Source organism: Synchiropus splendidus, chromosome 7 (assembly GCF_027744825.2).
Source record: "Synchiropus splendidus isolate RoL2022-P1 chromosome 7, RoL_Sspl_1.0, whole genome shotgun sequence".
Taxonomy (NCBI): domain Eukaryota; kingdom Metazoa; phylum Chordata; class Actinopteri; order Syngnathiformes; family Callionymidae; genus Synchiropus; species Synchiropus splendidus.
In genome coordinates, this window is record NC_071340.1 from 14,272,370 (window position 1) to 14,286,848 (window position 14,479).

The 14,479-nt window shown below is 41.5% G+C and overlaps 2 protein-coding genes across 4 annotated transcripts; both read right to left on the bottom strand.

Moving 5' to 3' along the window:
- Positions 1-227: 227 nt before the first annotated feature.
- On the bottom strand, positions 228-7,297 carry vcp (valosin containing protein). 3 transcript variants are annotated; one of them, XM_053870944.1, is made up of 17 exons: positions 7,152-7,297; positions 5,129-5,240; positions 4,478-4,650; positions 4,257-4,399; positions 3,999-4,129; positions 3,791-3,922; positions 3,581-3,683; positions 3,235-3,368; positions 3,013-3,148; positions 2,542-2,654; positions 2,214-2,378; positions 2,016-2,138; positions 1,734-1,946; positions 1,352-1,660; positions 1,087-1,242; positions 850-1,004; positions 228-768 (listed from the first exon to the last, which is right to left on the bottom strand). In XM_053870944.1, the coding sequence occupies exons 1-17, from the start codon at positions 7,181-7,183 to the stop codon at positions 663-665; spliced, it is 2,436 nt and encodes an 811-aa protein (XP_053726919.1). In that variant the 5' UTR covers positions 7,184-7,297; the 3' UTR covers positions 228-662. The 3 variants fall into 3 exon arrangements, with proteins under 3 accessions (XP_053726919.1, XP_053726920.1, XP_053726921.1); XM_053870945.1 differs by lacking the exon at positions 7,152-7,297 and adding an exon at positions 6,280-6,492; XM_053870946.1 differs by lacking the exon at positions 7,152-7,297 and adding an exon at positions 6,225-6,243.
- Positions 7,298-7,768: 471 nt separating this feature from the next.
- fancg (FA complementation group G) lies at positions 7,769-12,871 on the bottom strand. Its single transcript, XM_053871308.1, has 14 exons — positions 12,729-12,871; positions 12,409-12,505; positions 12,211-12,336; positions 11,954-12,126; positions 11,576-11,717; positions 11,347-11,477; positions 11,131-11,277; positions 9,503-9,663; positions 9,342-9,408; positions 8,963-9,273; positions 8,854-8,894; positions 8,598-8,771; positions 8,397-8,508; positions 7,769-7,929 (listed from the first exon to the last, which is right to left on the bottom strand). Exons 1-14 carry the CDS (start codon positions 12,795-12,797, stop codon positions 7,833-7,835), a joined length of 1,848 nt encoding a protein of 615 aa, XP_053727283.1. The 5' UTR covers positions 12,798-12,871; the 3' UTR covers positions 7,769-7,832.
- Between the last annotated feature and the right edge of the window lie 1,608 nt (positions 12,872-14,479).

Genomic DNA, 14,479 nt, shown 5'->3' on the forward strand with positions numbered 1-14,479 from the left:
CAGAAAGCGAACTATCCCTGACAGTTGATAGTACGTTCTATCACAACTGATGAGTTAACATGTTTCAGTTGGATAGCAACATACACACGCAGCTTATTTATAAACATTTACTGTTCAGCCCCTCGCATGACAGAATTAATATCGAAACACCAGGTAACACTTGGGCAAACAAAAAAATTCAGAAGCAATCAAGTCTTCTGAAATAGCAAAGAAGACACAAGTGATGCTTCCATTTCGTGAGATTTTATTTTTCAACAACGTAATCTTGACAAATTTTGGAATACATTAGATGCTACGTTTTTTTTTTTAAAAAAGGAAGTCATTAAGCAATATGTTTTTTCCTCTTTCATATAGTCTAGCGTAGAATCCCGTCACTAAAGCCATTCATGTTTTGATATAATGAAAATGAGGCCACTCAATAAACCCTCCCACCCCCTCCCCCTGTCACTGGGATGAAATCCTACAGCCACTTTCCATGTCCACCGTCCCTTTAACCCCGCCCACATCAAAGCCGGAGCAAACCAAGCGGCAACATGCTTCTCCGAGGGAAGTCATACAAAAACAGGGAACACAAGAACAAAGCACAAAGTCCTAAAAATGTGGAATCTGGTAGGAATTTACAGATGTGATCCCAGTACTGACCACGGTTGGGCAGTGTACAGTTATCCATAAAGGTCGTCGTCATTATCTTCATTGTAAACGGGATCAGTGCCGGTTCCTCCAGAGCCATGACTTGGACCAGTGCCACCTGTTGTGCTGGATGGAAACCTGTCGGACATCAGCGGATATGTTAATAGAGGGTATGGGTTGATGAGGAGAATATGACTTCGGAGGGCGGCAAAAACAAACCTGAAGCTGCCGAACCCACGACTCTGCTGCAGCGTCTGAGCAAACATCTCATATTTGCGAATGTCGTTGTCACTGACTGATCGCCGGGCAAATCGCATGGCCTCTTCAAAGTGGTCCTTCCTGATCTCAGGCACGGGATCGTCCTCCTCCACTTCCTGAGGAGAAAGGATGTCTTAAGTTCACGTACAAACCCAAGCAACACAATTACTGCCCATGAAACTAAAGTAGAGCACTGACCATTGCAGAAGGGTTGGTCTGCCTTTCCCTCTCTCTGCGGATCTCGTTCTCAATGCTCTCCCTGATGGCCAGCTTACATGCCCGCTGGCAGATCTCTGTCAAGTCAGCTCCTGAGAAGCCATTGGTCATCTTAGCCAGGAAGTCCAGGTCCACGTCCTGCAAGCAAAACGAAAAACTCAGTTTTTAACAAGTCGCACCAGGCGTGGTGGTTTTTGGGTCACGGGATTATGATCAAACAAGGACGTAGAAAACCCCTCGCACGCACCTTGCTGATGGGACTCTTGCGGAGATTGGCCTTCAGGATGCTCATCCTGCTCTTCTCGTCTGGCAGAGGAATGTAGATGAGCTGATCGAGACGACCGGGTCGCAGAATAGCTGGGTCAATGATGTCTGGTCTGTTTGTGGCTCCAATGATGAAGACGTTTTTCTTGCTGGACATGCCATCCATCTCAGTCAGGATCTGGTTGATGACACGATCGGCAGCGCCACCACCATCTCCCACGTTGCCACCACGGGCCTTTGCTATGGAGTCCAGCTCATCGAAGAAGAGGACGCAGGGAGCAGCTTGACGAGCCTGGAGACAGGGGTGTCACTAATACCATGCTCCACAAGCTAAAACAAGCACAAGAGTACAGCTTCAATGTCACCTTGTCAAAGATCTCTCTGACATTAGCCTCAGACTCTCCAAACCACATGGTGAGCAGCTCTGGTCCTTTGATGGAGATGAAGTTGGCCTGGCACTCATTGGCGATGGCTTTAGCCAACAGGGTTTTACCACAACCAGGTGGGCCATAGAATAGCACACCCTTGGATGGGGTCATGCCAAACTTGAGGAACTTGTCTGGATGCTCCACTGGATACTGAAATGAAAAAAGTTCATATTTGACTCAACCATACTTCAGAGTCAAATCACCTTCAAGGCTTCTTACTTGCACCAACTCCTGGAGCTCCCTCTTGACATCCTCGAGACCACCAATGTCCTCCCAGGTGATGTTGGGCACCTCCACAACAGTCTCCCTGAGAGCTGAGGGGTTGCTCTGGCTCAGAGCCCACTGGAGAACAGCACGATTTTAGTTTGATGTCAAGGACTAAAATAACACGGATTTGTGTCGAAGGCGTCACTTTACCTTGAAGTCATCCATGGTGACAGCAAGCGAGTTCATGACTTCAGCATCGATAGTCTCATCTTCCAGATCGATCAGGTCCATCTTCTTCCTGATGGCCTGCAAGGCTGCCTCAGAGCAAAGAGCTGCCAGATCTGCACCCACATGCCCATGGGTCTCATTGGCTACCTGCATACAGAACAAAAATATGACTGACACTGGACATCACTACTCCCAACATTCAGCATGACAACGACTGATAGGATGAAATACAAGGCAAATACTCCAACTGAACTGCCATTTAAAAAACAAACACACAGTGTTGACATGTAGCTAGTTTGCATTTCCATACCTGTTCCAGATCAACATCATCTGCCAGTTTCATGTTTTTAGTGTGAATTTGGAGGATCTCCAGCCTGCCGGTGGCATCTGGAATGCCAATGTCCACTTCCCTGTCGAAACGCCCTAAGCAGGTTCAAACTAGAGTTAGACCAGACAAAATCACGGGACTTTTTTGAACTACTCATAACAGAAAGTGAAACCACTAAATAGTTTAAATGACTGCTGCAGGTAGCAGCACTTCAAGACACATGCCTATACTGGTCTCACGAAAGTTGTATGACATCACATGCTTGGTATGATTATGAAAGGCTGCTCAAGAAAAACACTAACTTCATGTAATCCTTTTATGTTTAGGGACCATTTAAAATGAACCATGAGCCAACACAAATTACAACCAATTCTAGCAATGTACTGATTTGCAAAAGAACCATAATAACTACAAGCAAACAATAAAAAAATGTATCTTAAATATATGACTTACCAAATCTCCTGAGGGCTGGGTCGATGCTGTTGGGTCTGTTCGTAGCAGCCATGACGATAACATGAGCTCTCTGTTTCAGGCCATCCATCAGAGTCAGCAGCTGAGAAACAATGCGCCGCTCGACCTCGCCGTGAGTCTACAAAGTCAAAGGGTTTTGCAAAATCAGTGGAGGAGAATGATGCTGACATGTTTCACTGACAAAACTTCATTCAATCCACGTACCTTCTCTCTCTTGGGCGCAATTGCATCAAGTTCATCGATGAAGATGATCGCAGGAGCATTCTTCTCTGCCTCCTCAAAGGCTTTTCTCAGGTTGCTTTCACTCTCTCCAGCCAGCTTACTCATAATTTCAGGACCTTGCACAAAGAAATGTTGACTGAATCAGCGTGACCCAGCACTTGAATGACGACTAGCTAACAGACACATGCAAGGTTAATCAGGACTTTAGTATCATTGAGCCTTCACCATAAAAATCACATTGGATGGGTTGGAAATAAGGCAGAAGCCTACAGCATCATGATAAAAGCAGCAAGTATATTGATGACACAAAACACTACTTTGCTCTTACCATTGATAAGGAAGAAGAAAGCACCAGTTTCATTAGCCACAGCCCGTGCAATCAAAGTTTTTCCGGTTCCAGGTGGTCCATACAGCAGAATTCCACGTGGGGGCTAAAAAAAGAAATGAGCAAATTGAAAATGTCTGATTGTGTCTACTTAATGAAAAACAAAGTTCTTCAATACTTTCTATGAAAACAACGAAAGAAAAGAATACGCACCTTGACGCCAATGGCCTTGAACAGCGCTGGATGCCTGAGCGGCAGCTCAACCATTTCTTTGATCTGAGCCAGTTGCTTCCTGACACCTCCAATGTCATCATAGCCCACCTCATTCAGGGACTCCTCTTCATCCTGCGGTTCAGAGGTTTAGTTCACTACAGCAATGGAAAGTGATGTTTCTTAGAGCCCAACACAAGGCGCCAACTACCTCTCTCCTGATAGGCTCTCCTTCACAATGGATGACCGTATCGGGTGCAACGATGCAGTAGGGGGACGGGTCGGTTTCAACAACTTTGAACTCTACAGCTCGCATTCCACCTCTCACCAGGAAGATGTCACCTTTGAAACAAAATAAATTGTTAGGAGAAAATATAAGGCGTGTTTGGAGAAGCGCAATCTACTTTTAAATGACTTCATTCAATTTAGGTTTCAATGCTAAAAAGAACATCACCCAACTCCCACTTACCTTTGCGAATTGGCCTGTAAGCTTCGAGGAAGTAAGGCTTAAGGTAGACCTCAAACAGGTTCCCAGTTATTCCTTCTACTGTGTCATCTATTGGAAGGACATGGATCCTCTTCCCATACTTCACATCAGGACATGGCTGAATACTGCAAAATGTTTTGAGTTATGAATTACTAAAACACACACAGTGAAATGGGGGTTAAAAAAAAAAAAAGCTTCTATACCTTATTACATCTCCAAGCCGAACTCTCAGATTGTTGCGAACCACCCTATTCATGCGAACCTTTTCATCTGAACAGGTGTCATCAGAGAGTACGATGCACACAGTCTCTCGTCTTTTCTTTCCCTTCATCAGTACGGTGTCTCCTCGGAAGAGCTGCAGCTCATCCATCTTATTCTAGATGTTTTAACATTCCATTGTTAGAACACAGTACTCAATAGTAACCTTTTTTTCTCAAATGCACACTACCAGTCAAAAGTTTCAACACACCTTCTAATTTTGTATTTTCTCATTTTTATTGGTTTGATTTATGAAGGATATATGGAATAATGTGGCAAATAAGAAAAATGTTGAATCTCTGCAGTGCTAACCACAGACCTCCTTAAAGAGCTTCACAATGTAGTCACCTGTTGGAAACCCATTCCATGTGACTATCTCCTAAAGCTCACTGTAAAATGTCAGTTACATACGAATCACTAGTCAAAGCAAAGTGTGGCTGTTTAAGAACCTAAAATATAACACACTTTTCATTTCACACATTCCCCCCACACAATCTGCAACGGAAATAGCCATAAAAATAAAGATCCTTTCAGTGAGAAGGTGTGTCCAAACTTAGTATATAATACTAGCAAAGGGGTAAACATGACAAACTTACCTGGGAGAGAGAAACCACGCTGTTGTCTTCATTGATGGACTCATCAACAATCAATCTGTTGGGTCTGTTCTTCTGTTTCAAAATTGCAGTGGCTAAGTCATCATTTTTTGATCTATGGAGGGGAAACATTGAAAGACATTTCCTCGAGTTAAAACGGCTGTTAAGGGTAAATAAATCAACATAGGACAATTATTTAAATGGTGAAGGTTGAGGAACACAAATAAAAATCATAGACGTATTCAATTCGTTGCACCTGTCACAGTTAGAATGTTTTAAGACACAAAAAAATACTTAGTCATAAGGCGAAACAGTCACTGTGTGATCTATCGTGTCCGATGTAGTCAAGTTCTCTACATCTTCTATGCTACAGTTAACAGGTTTATTTATCGGAGTGATAGAAAATAAAACAGCTGAAAACTATCTTTTAAAGACAATCAAATGGCACAGGTGTGAAGCGTCTGGAAAATTAGCTTTGTTGTTTCCCTTTCGTGCCGATAGCATGCTAATGCTAACCTTAGTCCAGATGACACAGCAAAAGAAACGCAACATGAGAGAAAAAAACTTCACTTCACTCGCTGCCCGTTTTAGACCGGAATATCACCAGCACAAGTAATCGTGATGCAATACGTCAATGTTCACATTAACATCCCGATAAAACACTTTATCTGTGTTATGGCAGCAAAAAACGAGATCGGTCGTTGAGAATGAATGCTAGCCGGTTAGCCAGCTAATGTGCTATCTTGTTGTCCAACTTAAATGAGTCACCCACGGTGACTCTCAAAACACGGTCTAGTTTGAGCTTGACCGCACAATATAATCACATTACGGTCTTGAATACAGCACTATAGGTGAAAATGTCGGTCAACGGGAGGCTCATCTTTTACAGGTGACGCTGGACGGCTTTGGCCTTGACACTATTGCTAAGCTAAAACTAGCACTCACGACAGCGATGACTCCGCTTTGTTACAGCCGGCTAACACATTTGGGCGACACCAGCTGCACCAACGACATGATCTATGCGACACTACCTTCATTACAAAGAGACGGAAAGTGCTCAAAACAAATAGTGAAAAGTACCGACGATGAAGTAACTGACCTCATTAGTTAGAAAAGAAAGAACATGTTGGCATTGAAAGGTGTTCTCTACTTACTCCCCTCCCGATGCCATGGTTGTCCTCCTGAATGACTACAAATAAATTAGTTAAGTCTAACTATGTTTGAGAGGCTCCGCCGTTTCTTCTGGTCCTACTACGTTCGCAGTGTTATCGACACGAATGGCCAGCAGCTTCCGTGCGTCGCTTTACGATTATAACAGGTCCTTGATGCACGCTCTGCTCCGATTGGCCAAATGTCTGACATGGCACCGGGTGTCCAATCAAAATGCTCCGTCGGACGTCACTAAGGATATTGTTTAACTGTTATCCATTCACATTGAACCAGGCGGGGAAATGTTCTACAAATCTCTTTCCCGTTGGGCGATGAACGTGTCACTCAATTACTGCTCGCCAATGCGCATATACCGCGTTGTAATGGAGGAAGAGTGACATTAATCAAACACTAAACAAAACAAGTTTGAGTTAGCTAATCAATTTAAGCACACGGGATTTGTATATTTGTATACACCTATCCCTGTTTGTGTTCGACTTAACCTCTGGTGAGGAACCAAACTCTGAGCCCTGGGCCCAAGTCCGGCCGAACCACATCCACTGAGGGCTTGAAATGCATATTGAAGTCAACGCCGCATTCACACCAAGTTCACACCGTGACCCACAAGAAATCCGTGTTCAATCACTGGAGACTATTGATGTCAACTGTTTCCCTGACACATTTCCTAAAACTGAAATATTGATGCAGAAGGATGGGGATTTTTCCTGGAAGATGTAAATCTAGAGAAGCTTCTCTGTCATGAATCAGAATCAACCGTGAAGGACTACACTATAAACAGAAAGTATACTAACATCCAAAAGTTTAAAAGGCGGATTAATAGACATAAACCAGACCTGAAACCGATTTTACTACTCACTCTCCTGCTGCCATACTCTCCATCTCAACCATTACTAAGAGAAGGTGAAAATTCAGGCACTCAGGAGGTAGTTTACCACTTTCACACGGCTATCCTTTACATCTGACAATGAAGAGTACAGTGTCTAATGCTAGACCACTTATAACCATCCTCATCACTTTGATGCATTAACCACCCTTGATAGCTTTGTTGATCATATCGGTGATGAAACGCTGCTCTTGGACATGCTATAATAGAACAGTCCTCTTCGCTTCAAACAAAACTCCCACTCTGACTGCAAGTGACGTGGACAGTACTGATCAACTAAGTGGCTCCTTACATAGACGAAACAGAGTTTAAGAATAAAGGAAACATCCATTCGATATTCTGTTTTGGATGGCAGCAGTGACCAAAAGTGACAAATGGAAACCTTCAAATGACAAGTTTGGAATTAAAAGGAAAGAAACGTGATGAAAATCTCCCCAAAACACACTATTTTTTTTGTTCAAAGCTCATTCAGATGCAGCGTTACAGTACAAATCCGAAAAAGGCATTGATGTGGCCATTGCTTTGTATTCATTGTTAACAAGGGTCTTTGCTCAAGGGCTTCACAGTGAATGAAGAGTCATCAGCACAACTGTTTGTTTACTGTAATGATTCTTTTTTACATAAAACAACATCTATTTAATAAGCAACTCCGCTTCATAGCCTTGAATCTAGCTCTTGAACTCGGCGGTGAAGTTCCTCAATGTCCAAGGAAGGACCAGACTGAGGTTCCTGCAGGTACACTGGATCATTCCTGCAACACAAGGACAACAAAATATAATAATTATTATTATTATGAGAGTGTCATTCCTCTCATAACATCTCAATTAGTCCCCTTTTAGTAGCAATCTTGTTGACAATGTGCTGTGAGCATAACTCACCATATGTTGATCATACATATTGGGTTTTGTGAATTTCTGGACTCAATGGATAGTGATGTTTTGAGAAGCCGTCAAGCAAAAGGAAGAAGGGAAAATTAAAACTTGGAAATATCATGCAAACGCTCTTTTATTCTGAAATGTTTTTTTTTTTTTTTTTCAATTTTCTGTCCCTTTATTTTGAGTGAGAAAAGTACAAAAATGGGAAAAGGAATAGAAAAATCAAACGGACAAATCACTTCAAGGATTGTATGAAGCTCAAATCCTTATGATAAATAATCAGTTGAACAACCTGTGCTACTGTTGCAGAAACACAGAAACGCAACATAATGAAATGTCTTACTCCGCGGTGGGTTGTGCAGCAAAACCGGTCCGTGTCCAGCAGGCTGCTGCTTCTTGTTGTCTCCCCAGTCTCCACAGAACTTCACCACACCACAGTCCTGCACTAGCACACACTGAGAGCGCACACGACACAGACATGATGACAGAAAACCATTCAGAATAGCTTTTGGCTGCTTTATGGCTGGCATTTTTTGGTCCATACCTGGATAAGCCTGCAGGCTGAACTGAAGGTCTCTCAGTGCCTCCTTAAGTTTGTCGGTCTGACTGAAGCTGATGCCCCTCCAAGCTAGTGCGAGACCCTTCAGTCTCTGTAGGTTACACAGAAGTGTCTGCTTTCTGTCCAGCAGGTCTGCGGAGGGAATCTGTGGCTGCAAGCCTGAACAAAAACAGAACCAGATACCCAGTTGGCTGGGCTCTGCTTTTACTTGTGAGATTATAAAGGAAAGAATAATACGCACCTTTAGGTTTATAACGAACCTTGACCACAAGATTAATACACCTGCACAGAAGAAGACAAAACAATACATCATTTAGCCACAAAAATTTTAGAAATAAAATTACTATTACCGAGTGTAGTGGGTCACAGCTTGTTTCCAATCCTTCAGCTGAGAGTGACAGTGACCCTGCAGGAGATAAGCGGCACCTGTCCAAAGCACTAATGCAGGTTTGTCTTTAGCCTTCTCCCACACATTCGCATCCTCTGCAGTCTCCTCTACCTCCTCCAACAACACTCTATCTGGCAGCAGTTCAATGGTTGAGGTGACGACCTCTTCACAAAGTGTAATACAGTCCAACGGCTGCTGAGCCATCAGCAGAGCAGCAGCAACCTCCAGGTAAAGCACAGGTAGCCTCGGCAACTCAGGCTCCTCAACAAGTTGCTGAGGTGGAAATACAGTTTGAAATCAGTGGAACTCTTCAGTACAATAATGCAAATAACAATATATACCTCCCCTGTATGATCTGAGTGGAGAGAAGCCAATAAGTCCAGATAATGTTTAATAGCTTCCGACACCCTGCAGAGCCAAGGATCGACTGTATCAAATTCGCTGTCTGACATATTATTTTACCGTAGATGTTTGATGTCAAATTCAAAGTACAACGTCTCACCGGCCATCTTCCACACACTTGAGCGCCAACCTGTGCAGGACAGTGAGAGCAGAGGGCACAGAGACCAGACTAGTCACAGCCTGGCTCTGCAAAAGTGTTGATGATGGGAGAATGTACATGCTGGATACAACTGCCTCCCTGCTCGGGGGCAACGTCAGGGTCTGCAGGATGAGACATGAATTTGGAGTCAGCACTCAAAAGTCCACAGGTGTCACTAGTCGGACATGTTAATACTGTGGAAATGACAGTCATACCCTCATTCTTGTACCTTTTTCAGAGTGTACGAATTTTTCTTTCAGCTACGCCCGTCCATCAACTACATGGAATCATTTCTCTATACATACGGGAATGTTGGTATCGTCTTGCCCTTTTTCTGTCTCTATTACTGGGCTGCTAACTTGCATTGTCTTAACTTCTGGTCCTTCTTCCTGAACCGGACTGCTCGACCTGACTCGGCAGAGATGGAACTTGAGCCAGATGACAACATCTCACTACCTGCGCTGCTGTGTTCAGCTCTGCCATTACCTCCAAGCAACTCAATAAAAAATCCAACTGTCAAACAGAAAAATATGTGCTCAATTCAGAAAATACTTAAAGACTTAATACTAAAATTCAGACATTTTCATTTGTTGAATGGCAACAAGCAATTAAGTAAGAAGTTTGATCTCTCCAAATCGCACTTTTTTTTCCGATACCTGCAAGTAAGACACTATGTTATGTACCAATTATCAAAGTCAGCAGCAGCAAATGGAGAAATATTACATCAAATTCTTGCTAGACCCCACCATTAATAATTATTTCAGTAATATATACCAGTCTCTCTTAAGAGCAGTGGAACTCTACTGAAAGAATAAAACAAGCCTCGGAGGAGAACTTAGGAATTTGTAACCCAAAACAACTGGAACTCCATATTAAAATTAAGTCTTTCAGTGCACGTCACTGGTTTAATCCAATTCAAAACTGTGCACAGAGTTCACAAATGAAAAGTTAAACAATGACAAATGTATCCTGGGGTCAGTCCACTCTGTGACAGATAAAAGATAAAAATAGACAAGGTTCACTGGCACACGTTCTGGTCATGCACTGGTCTAAGCAGATATTGGTTAGTTTTAACACTTTATCCAAGATACTACACATGGACATGAAGCCAAGTCCACTTATTGCTACCTTTGGATTCACCTGAGATAAAAACACTATCCTCTACCAAGTGACGGATTCTTCTTCTTCTCTCTTAGCACGATGAGCAATTTTGCTCAACTGGAAAGATGCTGCCCGGCCTACACATACACAATGGATAAGACACATCATGTCTTACCTGAAACTCCATTATTAGATTATTATCTATTGATTAATATTATTAAATTATTAAATCAAATTAGATATTCAATCGCCCACTCAGAAAACATTTCATGCAGCAAAGGATCTATTCTTGAAAATATTTCAGATCCTTCAAACATTCCACATTCATAAATCAAATGTTGCAATAGATCTTTTCCAACATATATATATATATATATATATATATATATATATATATATATATATATATATATATATATATATATATATATATATATAGGCAAAACAAAAGTTCAACAATAATGCTTAGAACACAGAATAGTACTAACCGAGTGCAGCAAACGAAGAGCTTTTATCTCAGCCTCAGTGTTCCCCAGTTCTCTGAAAATCATGGTGCTCTGGTGGAGAGCGCTGAGGCAGTTGAAGTCGGTCTCCAGCGCCTTCCTGTAGCAGTGTAGTGCCATTTGAGGGCGACTCTGAAACATACAGTCCTAATCAACACAATAGTGGGAATTGTAATAGGCTAACTCAGTGAGTCAGTCTACCATTTGGGAGAGACAGTAGCCGGAGAGATAATGTGCATAAGCAATAACAGTTCTGGGAGCCGAAAGGGCAAAAGCTGCCTGCAGCAGATTCAGAGCCTCCAAACATTGACCCTTTTTTGCACCTTCAGCACCTTAGGAAAACAGAGAAAAGTTGTCTCAGTCATACCAGACTCCACAGACACACTTGGATATTTTATGCCAAAAAAACAGGAACGCAAATGCTGCTGACCTTGCACAATAATTGTGCTTATTCGTAATAAGTCTGCAAATTTTCTCGGTTCCATCACAAGATCAGGGCGTTTGAAGGAAACGCCAGACTTATCAAATCCTTCAACAGCTGTACATGTTTCGTGGATAATTGTTAGCTGGTCCTGGAAATGCAGAAGACATCTATCAGTGACCGACTGATCAACGATTTTATTCTGAACACTTTCAAAACATTATTATGTCCAAGTATCCAATCCAACTATAACACAGTATATCTTTTCTTTTCTTTCTGTCTTTAGCCTATGCAACATTCAGATACCAGTCCATGAACCTGAATTATCATAATCATTGACCGCAAGTGGAGTGGAAAGGCTGCCAATAAAGATAAAATCATGTTTACCTGAAGGTCAAGCAGGGTTTCCAGTTGGCATGTATTAAGCCACAATGCCCACTGCACACAGAAAAGTTGTGCTACACCAAATTTTAAAGGATAATTTTCCACGGATGCCAGGATAGTTTGCCATAGTTCAGCAAGATTTGACTGCATGTTGACAATTCCTTTCAGCGCTAAAACTGCAAGGGAAAGTGAATATATTCAAGACTGAAGCTTGTTCTAGATGGTAACAATCATTTTACTGGTGTTGTGACAAGACCAACCTCTCTCTGTGGTTTGGGTGAGGATCAACTGGACGTCAGAAACCAAACCCCGAGAGATAGACAGAATACAAACGTTGTACGCGACTGACAGCTCCAACTGTGTGTAATCAGCAAGAGAAGGAAGACCTGCAGATCATCAAAAAAAAGGAAGCTTCATCAAATAAAAAGAAACAAACAAACTTGCTCTGATTAAAATACCTTGAATTTTTCTCAAAAGTTTCTGGAACTCTGAAGACAACAAGTTTATATTGCTGTGACTCTGTTCTTGGCTCATCTCAGATCCTCCTTTCAGCTCCTTAAATAAAACCACAACTGACGTTCATTTCCAAGAAACGTGTTATTATATGATAAACGTTGATACTAGTTTAATGGAGAGTTAATGTTCAATATCTCAAGGTGTTTTAGACCATTTCTGACTACATTGATGGCGTTACTTGGAGTTTCAATCCCATCATTTTCACGTTTTCACATTCATGTGCGAAAAACAGAAGGCACAATGTGGAGAAGCGTCGACTTACCTTGAACTTACACACTAAGAGCTTATTTTCTTTTGCCCACCGATCAAGTAATTTAGTTTCGGAAGACATTTTGCAAATTATTTTGGGCAATTTGTTTCGAATTTTCCCTCGTTGTAAGTAGAAAAGGGATGTGATGACAGTAAACCAACGACTCAAAAAAAACAGGAAGTGGGCTTGGCCATCCCAGCAGTTATACTGCCCCCTGAGGACGGAATGAGAAACTACGACACAAGTGAAAAAGCAAAAGCCGCTAGATAGCGCTATTATAAGACCAATGCGCGTAATGCGTCTTAGAACAAAGTTAACCTCGGATATTGTCGGGGTTGCTTGCATTTATTTTGATTTTATGCTGTCTTTTCGTTAAATTAAAATTGTATTACCCTCGTTTGAAAATCATTGGCAATGAAGACAATTGTAATTAATGTCTGCGGATATGAACACAATTTAAATCTATCCCTGATGATAATCAGTCAATCAAGAATTTATTTATTTATTTATTTAACCAGTCTATGTCAATCGTTGTAGAGTCCACATTGGTCCCTGAGAAGCATTGTGGGTCAAACTGTAGAGGTATGGAGGTCACTGTGGCATTATATAAAATTCACTCCTAGACTGAATGTTAAAATACTGCCTGCCTCTTATTTATTAGTTAGTTTCTGATTCTATTATTATTATTATTATTATTATTATTATTATTATTATTATTATTATTATTATTATTATTATTATTATTATTATTATTATGTAGCAGCTACAATTATATATTAAATAGTGTTTTTTTTATCTGGTATTTATAAATGCTTTACCTCAAAATTGTTTTTTTTTTTTTTTTTGAGGTTTTAGGTTTCTGCTTAAGTTGTCAAATAAGAAATGGCTCAGCTTACCTGAATGACACTTGTAAAGTGGGTGGTCTGTATCTGCAGAAGTGAAATGGCAGCTTGGATTGTGGGCTATAAATAGAGTTGAACGGAGGCTGGTTTGCTTTGTCATTGACTCTAAAATGTTGAGTTTACCTTTTTTAAATGCTTCATTAAGCAACAGAACAGCTCAGAAATCCGAAGAATTTGTTAAGTTCCTTTCAAGCTTTGTCCCACTTTTAAATCTGCATCATTTAAAATTGCAAAAAAAATAAAGTAAATAGTTTTCCAGCTGACTCATCCTGGAGAGTGCAACAACCACCAAGTGCTTGAAGGTGACTGCCATTTCACACCCACTCTCTCTCATCCTTCTGTATCACGCTCACCCTTGCTCTCCATCACTGGCTTATGTCCATTCCAGGCAAATCTTGCTCCTTTCCTTTGCATTTGATCACAGAGAGATCTCAACACCACACACAACAGCTGCTCAAAGTTCACACTAAAAGACAGGTTGGACGGATGGTGCTGTAGGATGGATGCTTACTGTCTCACTCTGTCCATCTGTCAACTCAAGGACGAGCCTGCTACAGCCTACCTCCTGCCTGCTTCATAAAGGTGATGGTGAGAATCTACCTAGAAAGAAGAATAAAATCACTTAGATTCCTCTGAAGCTCAGCAGTTTCGCTGGTTCAAATGACGGGCGGTTGAGAAACAGGAGCAGGAGTCTCAGGTCCCCAGAGAATTCTGCTCGGAGCGTGATTCTCATTCATAAATCATGAAGAGAGCAGAAATAAAACCTTCACTGACCTGCAGGTCCATTATTCAGCCATTCATTACATCATTTATTTAACACCTGGAAATTACCTTGTAATATTAATGATCATATTTTAGATA

What these genes read in the sequence shown, in the direction of transcription:
- vcp (XM_053870944.1), bottom strand. Translation starts at nt 7,183, where the DNA reads ATGGTTGAGATGGAGAGTATGGCAGCAGGAGA. An exon ending in CGGCTTGGAGATGTAATAAG is followed by an intron (nt 4,400 to 4,477) that starts GTATAGAAGCTT and finishes AACATTTTGCAG; the next exon opens with TATTCAGCCATGTCCTGATG. An exon ending in TCAAGGCCATTGGCGTCAAG is followed by an intron (nt 3,684 to 3,790) that starts GTGCGTATTCTT and finishes TTCTTTTTTTAG; the next exon opens with CCCCCACGTGGAATTCTGCT.
- fancg (XM_053871308.1), bottom strand. Translation starts at nt 12,797, where the DNA reads ATGTCTTCCGAAACTAAATTACTTGATCGGTGGGCAAAAGAAAATAAG. An exon ending in AAGCACAATTATTGTGCAAG is followed by an intron (nt 11,478 to 11,575) that starts GTCAGCAGCATT and finishes TGTTTTCCTAAG; the next exon opens with GTGCTGAAGGTGCAAAAAAG. An exon ending in CTCTTCGTTTGCTGCACTCG is followed by an intron (nt 9,664 to 11,130) that starts GTTAGTACTATT and finishes CTCATCCTGCAG; the next exon opens with ACCCTGACGTTGCCCCCGAG.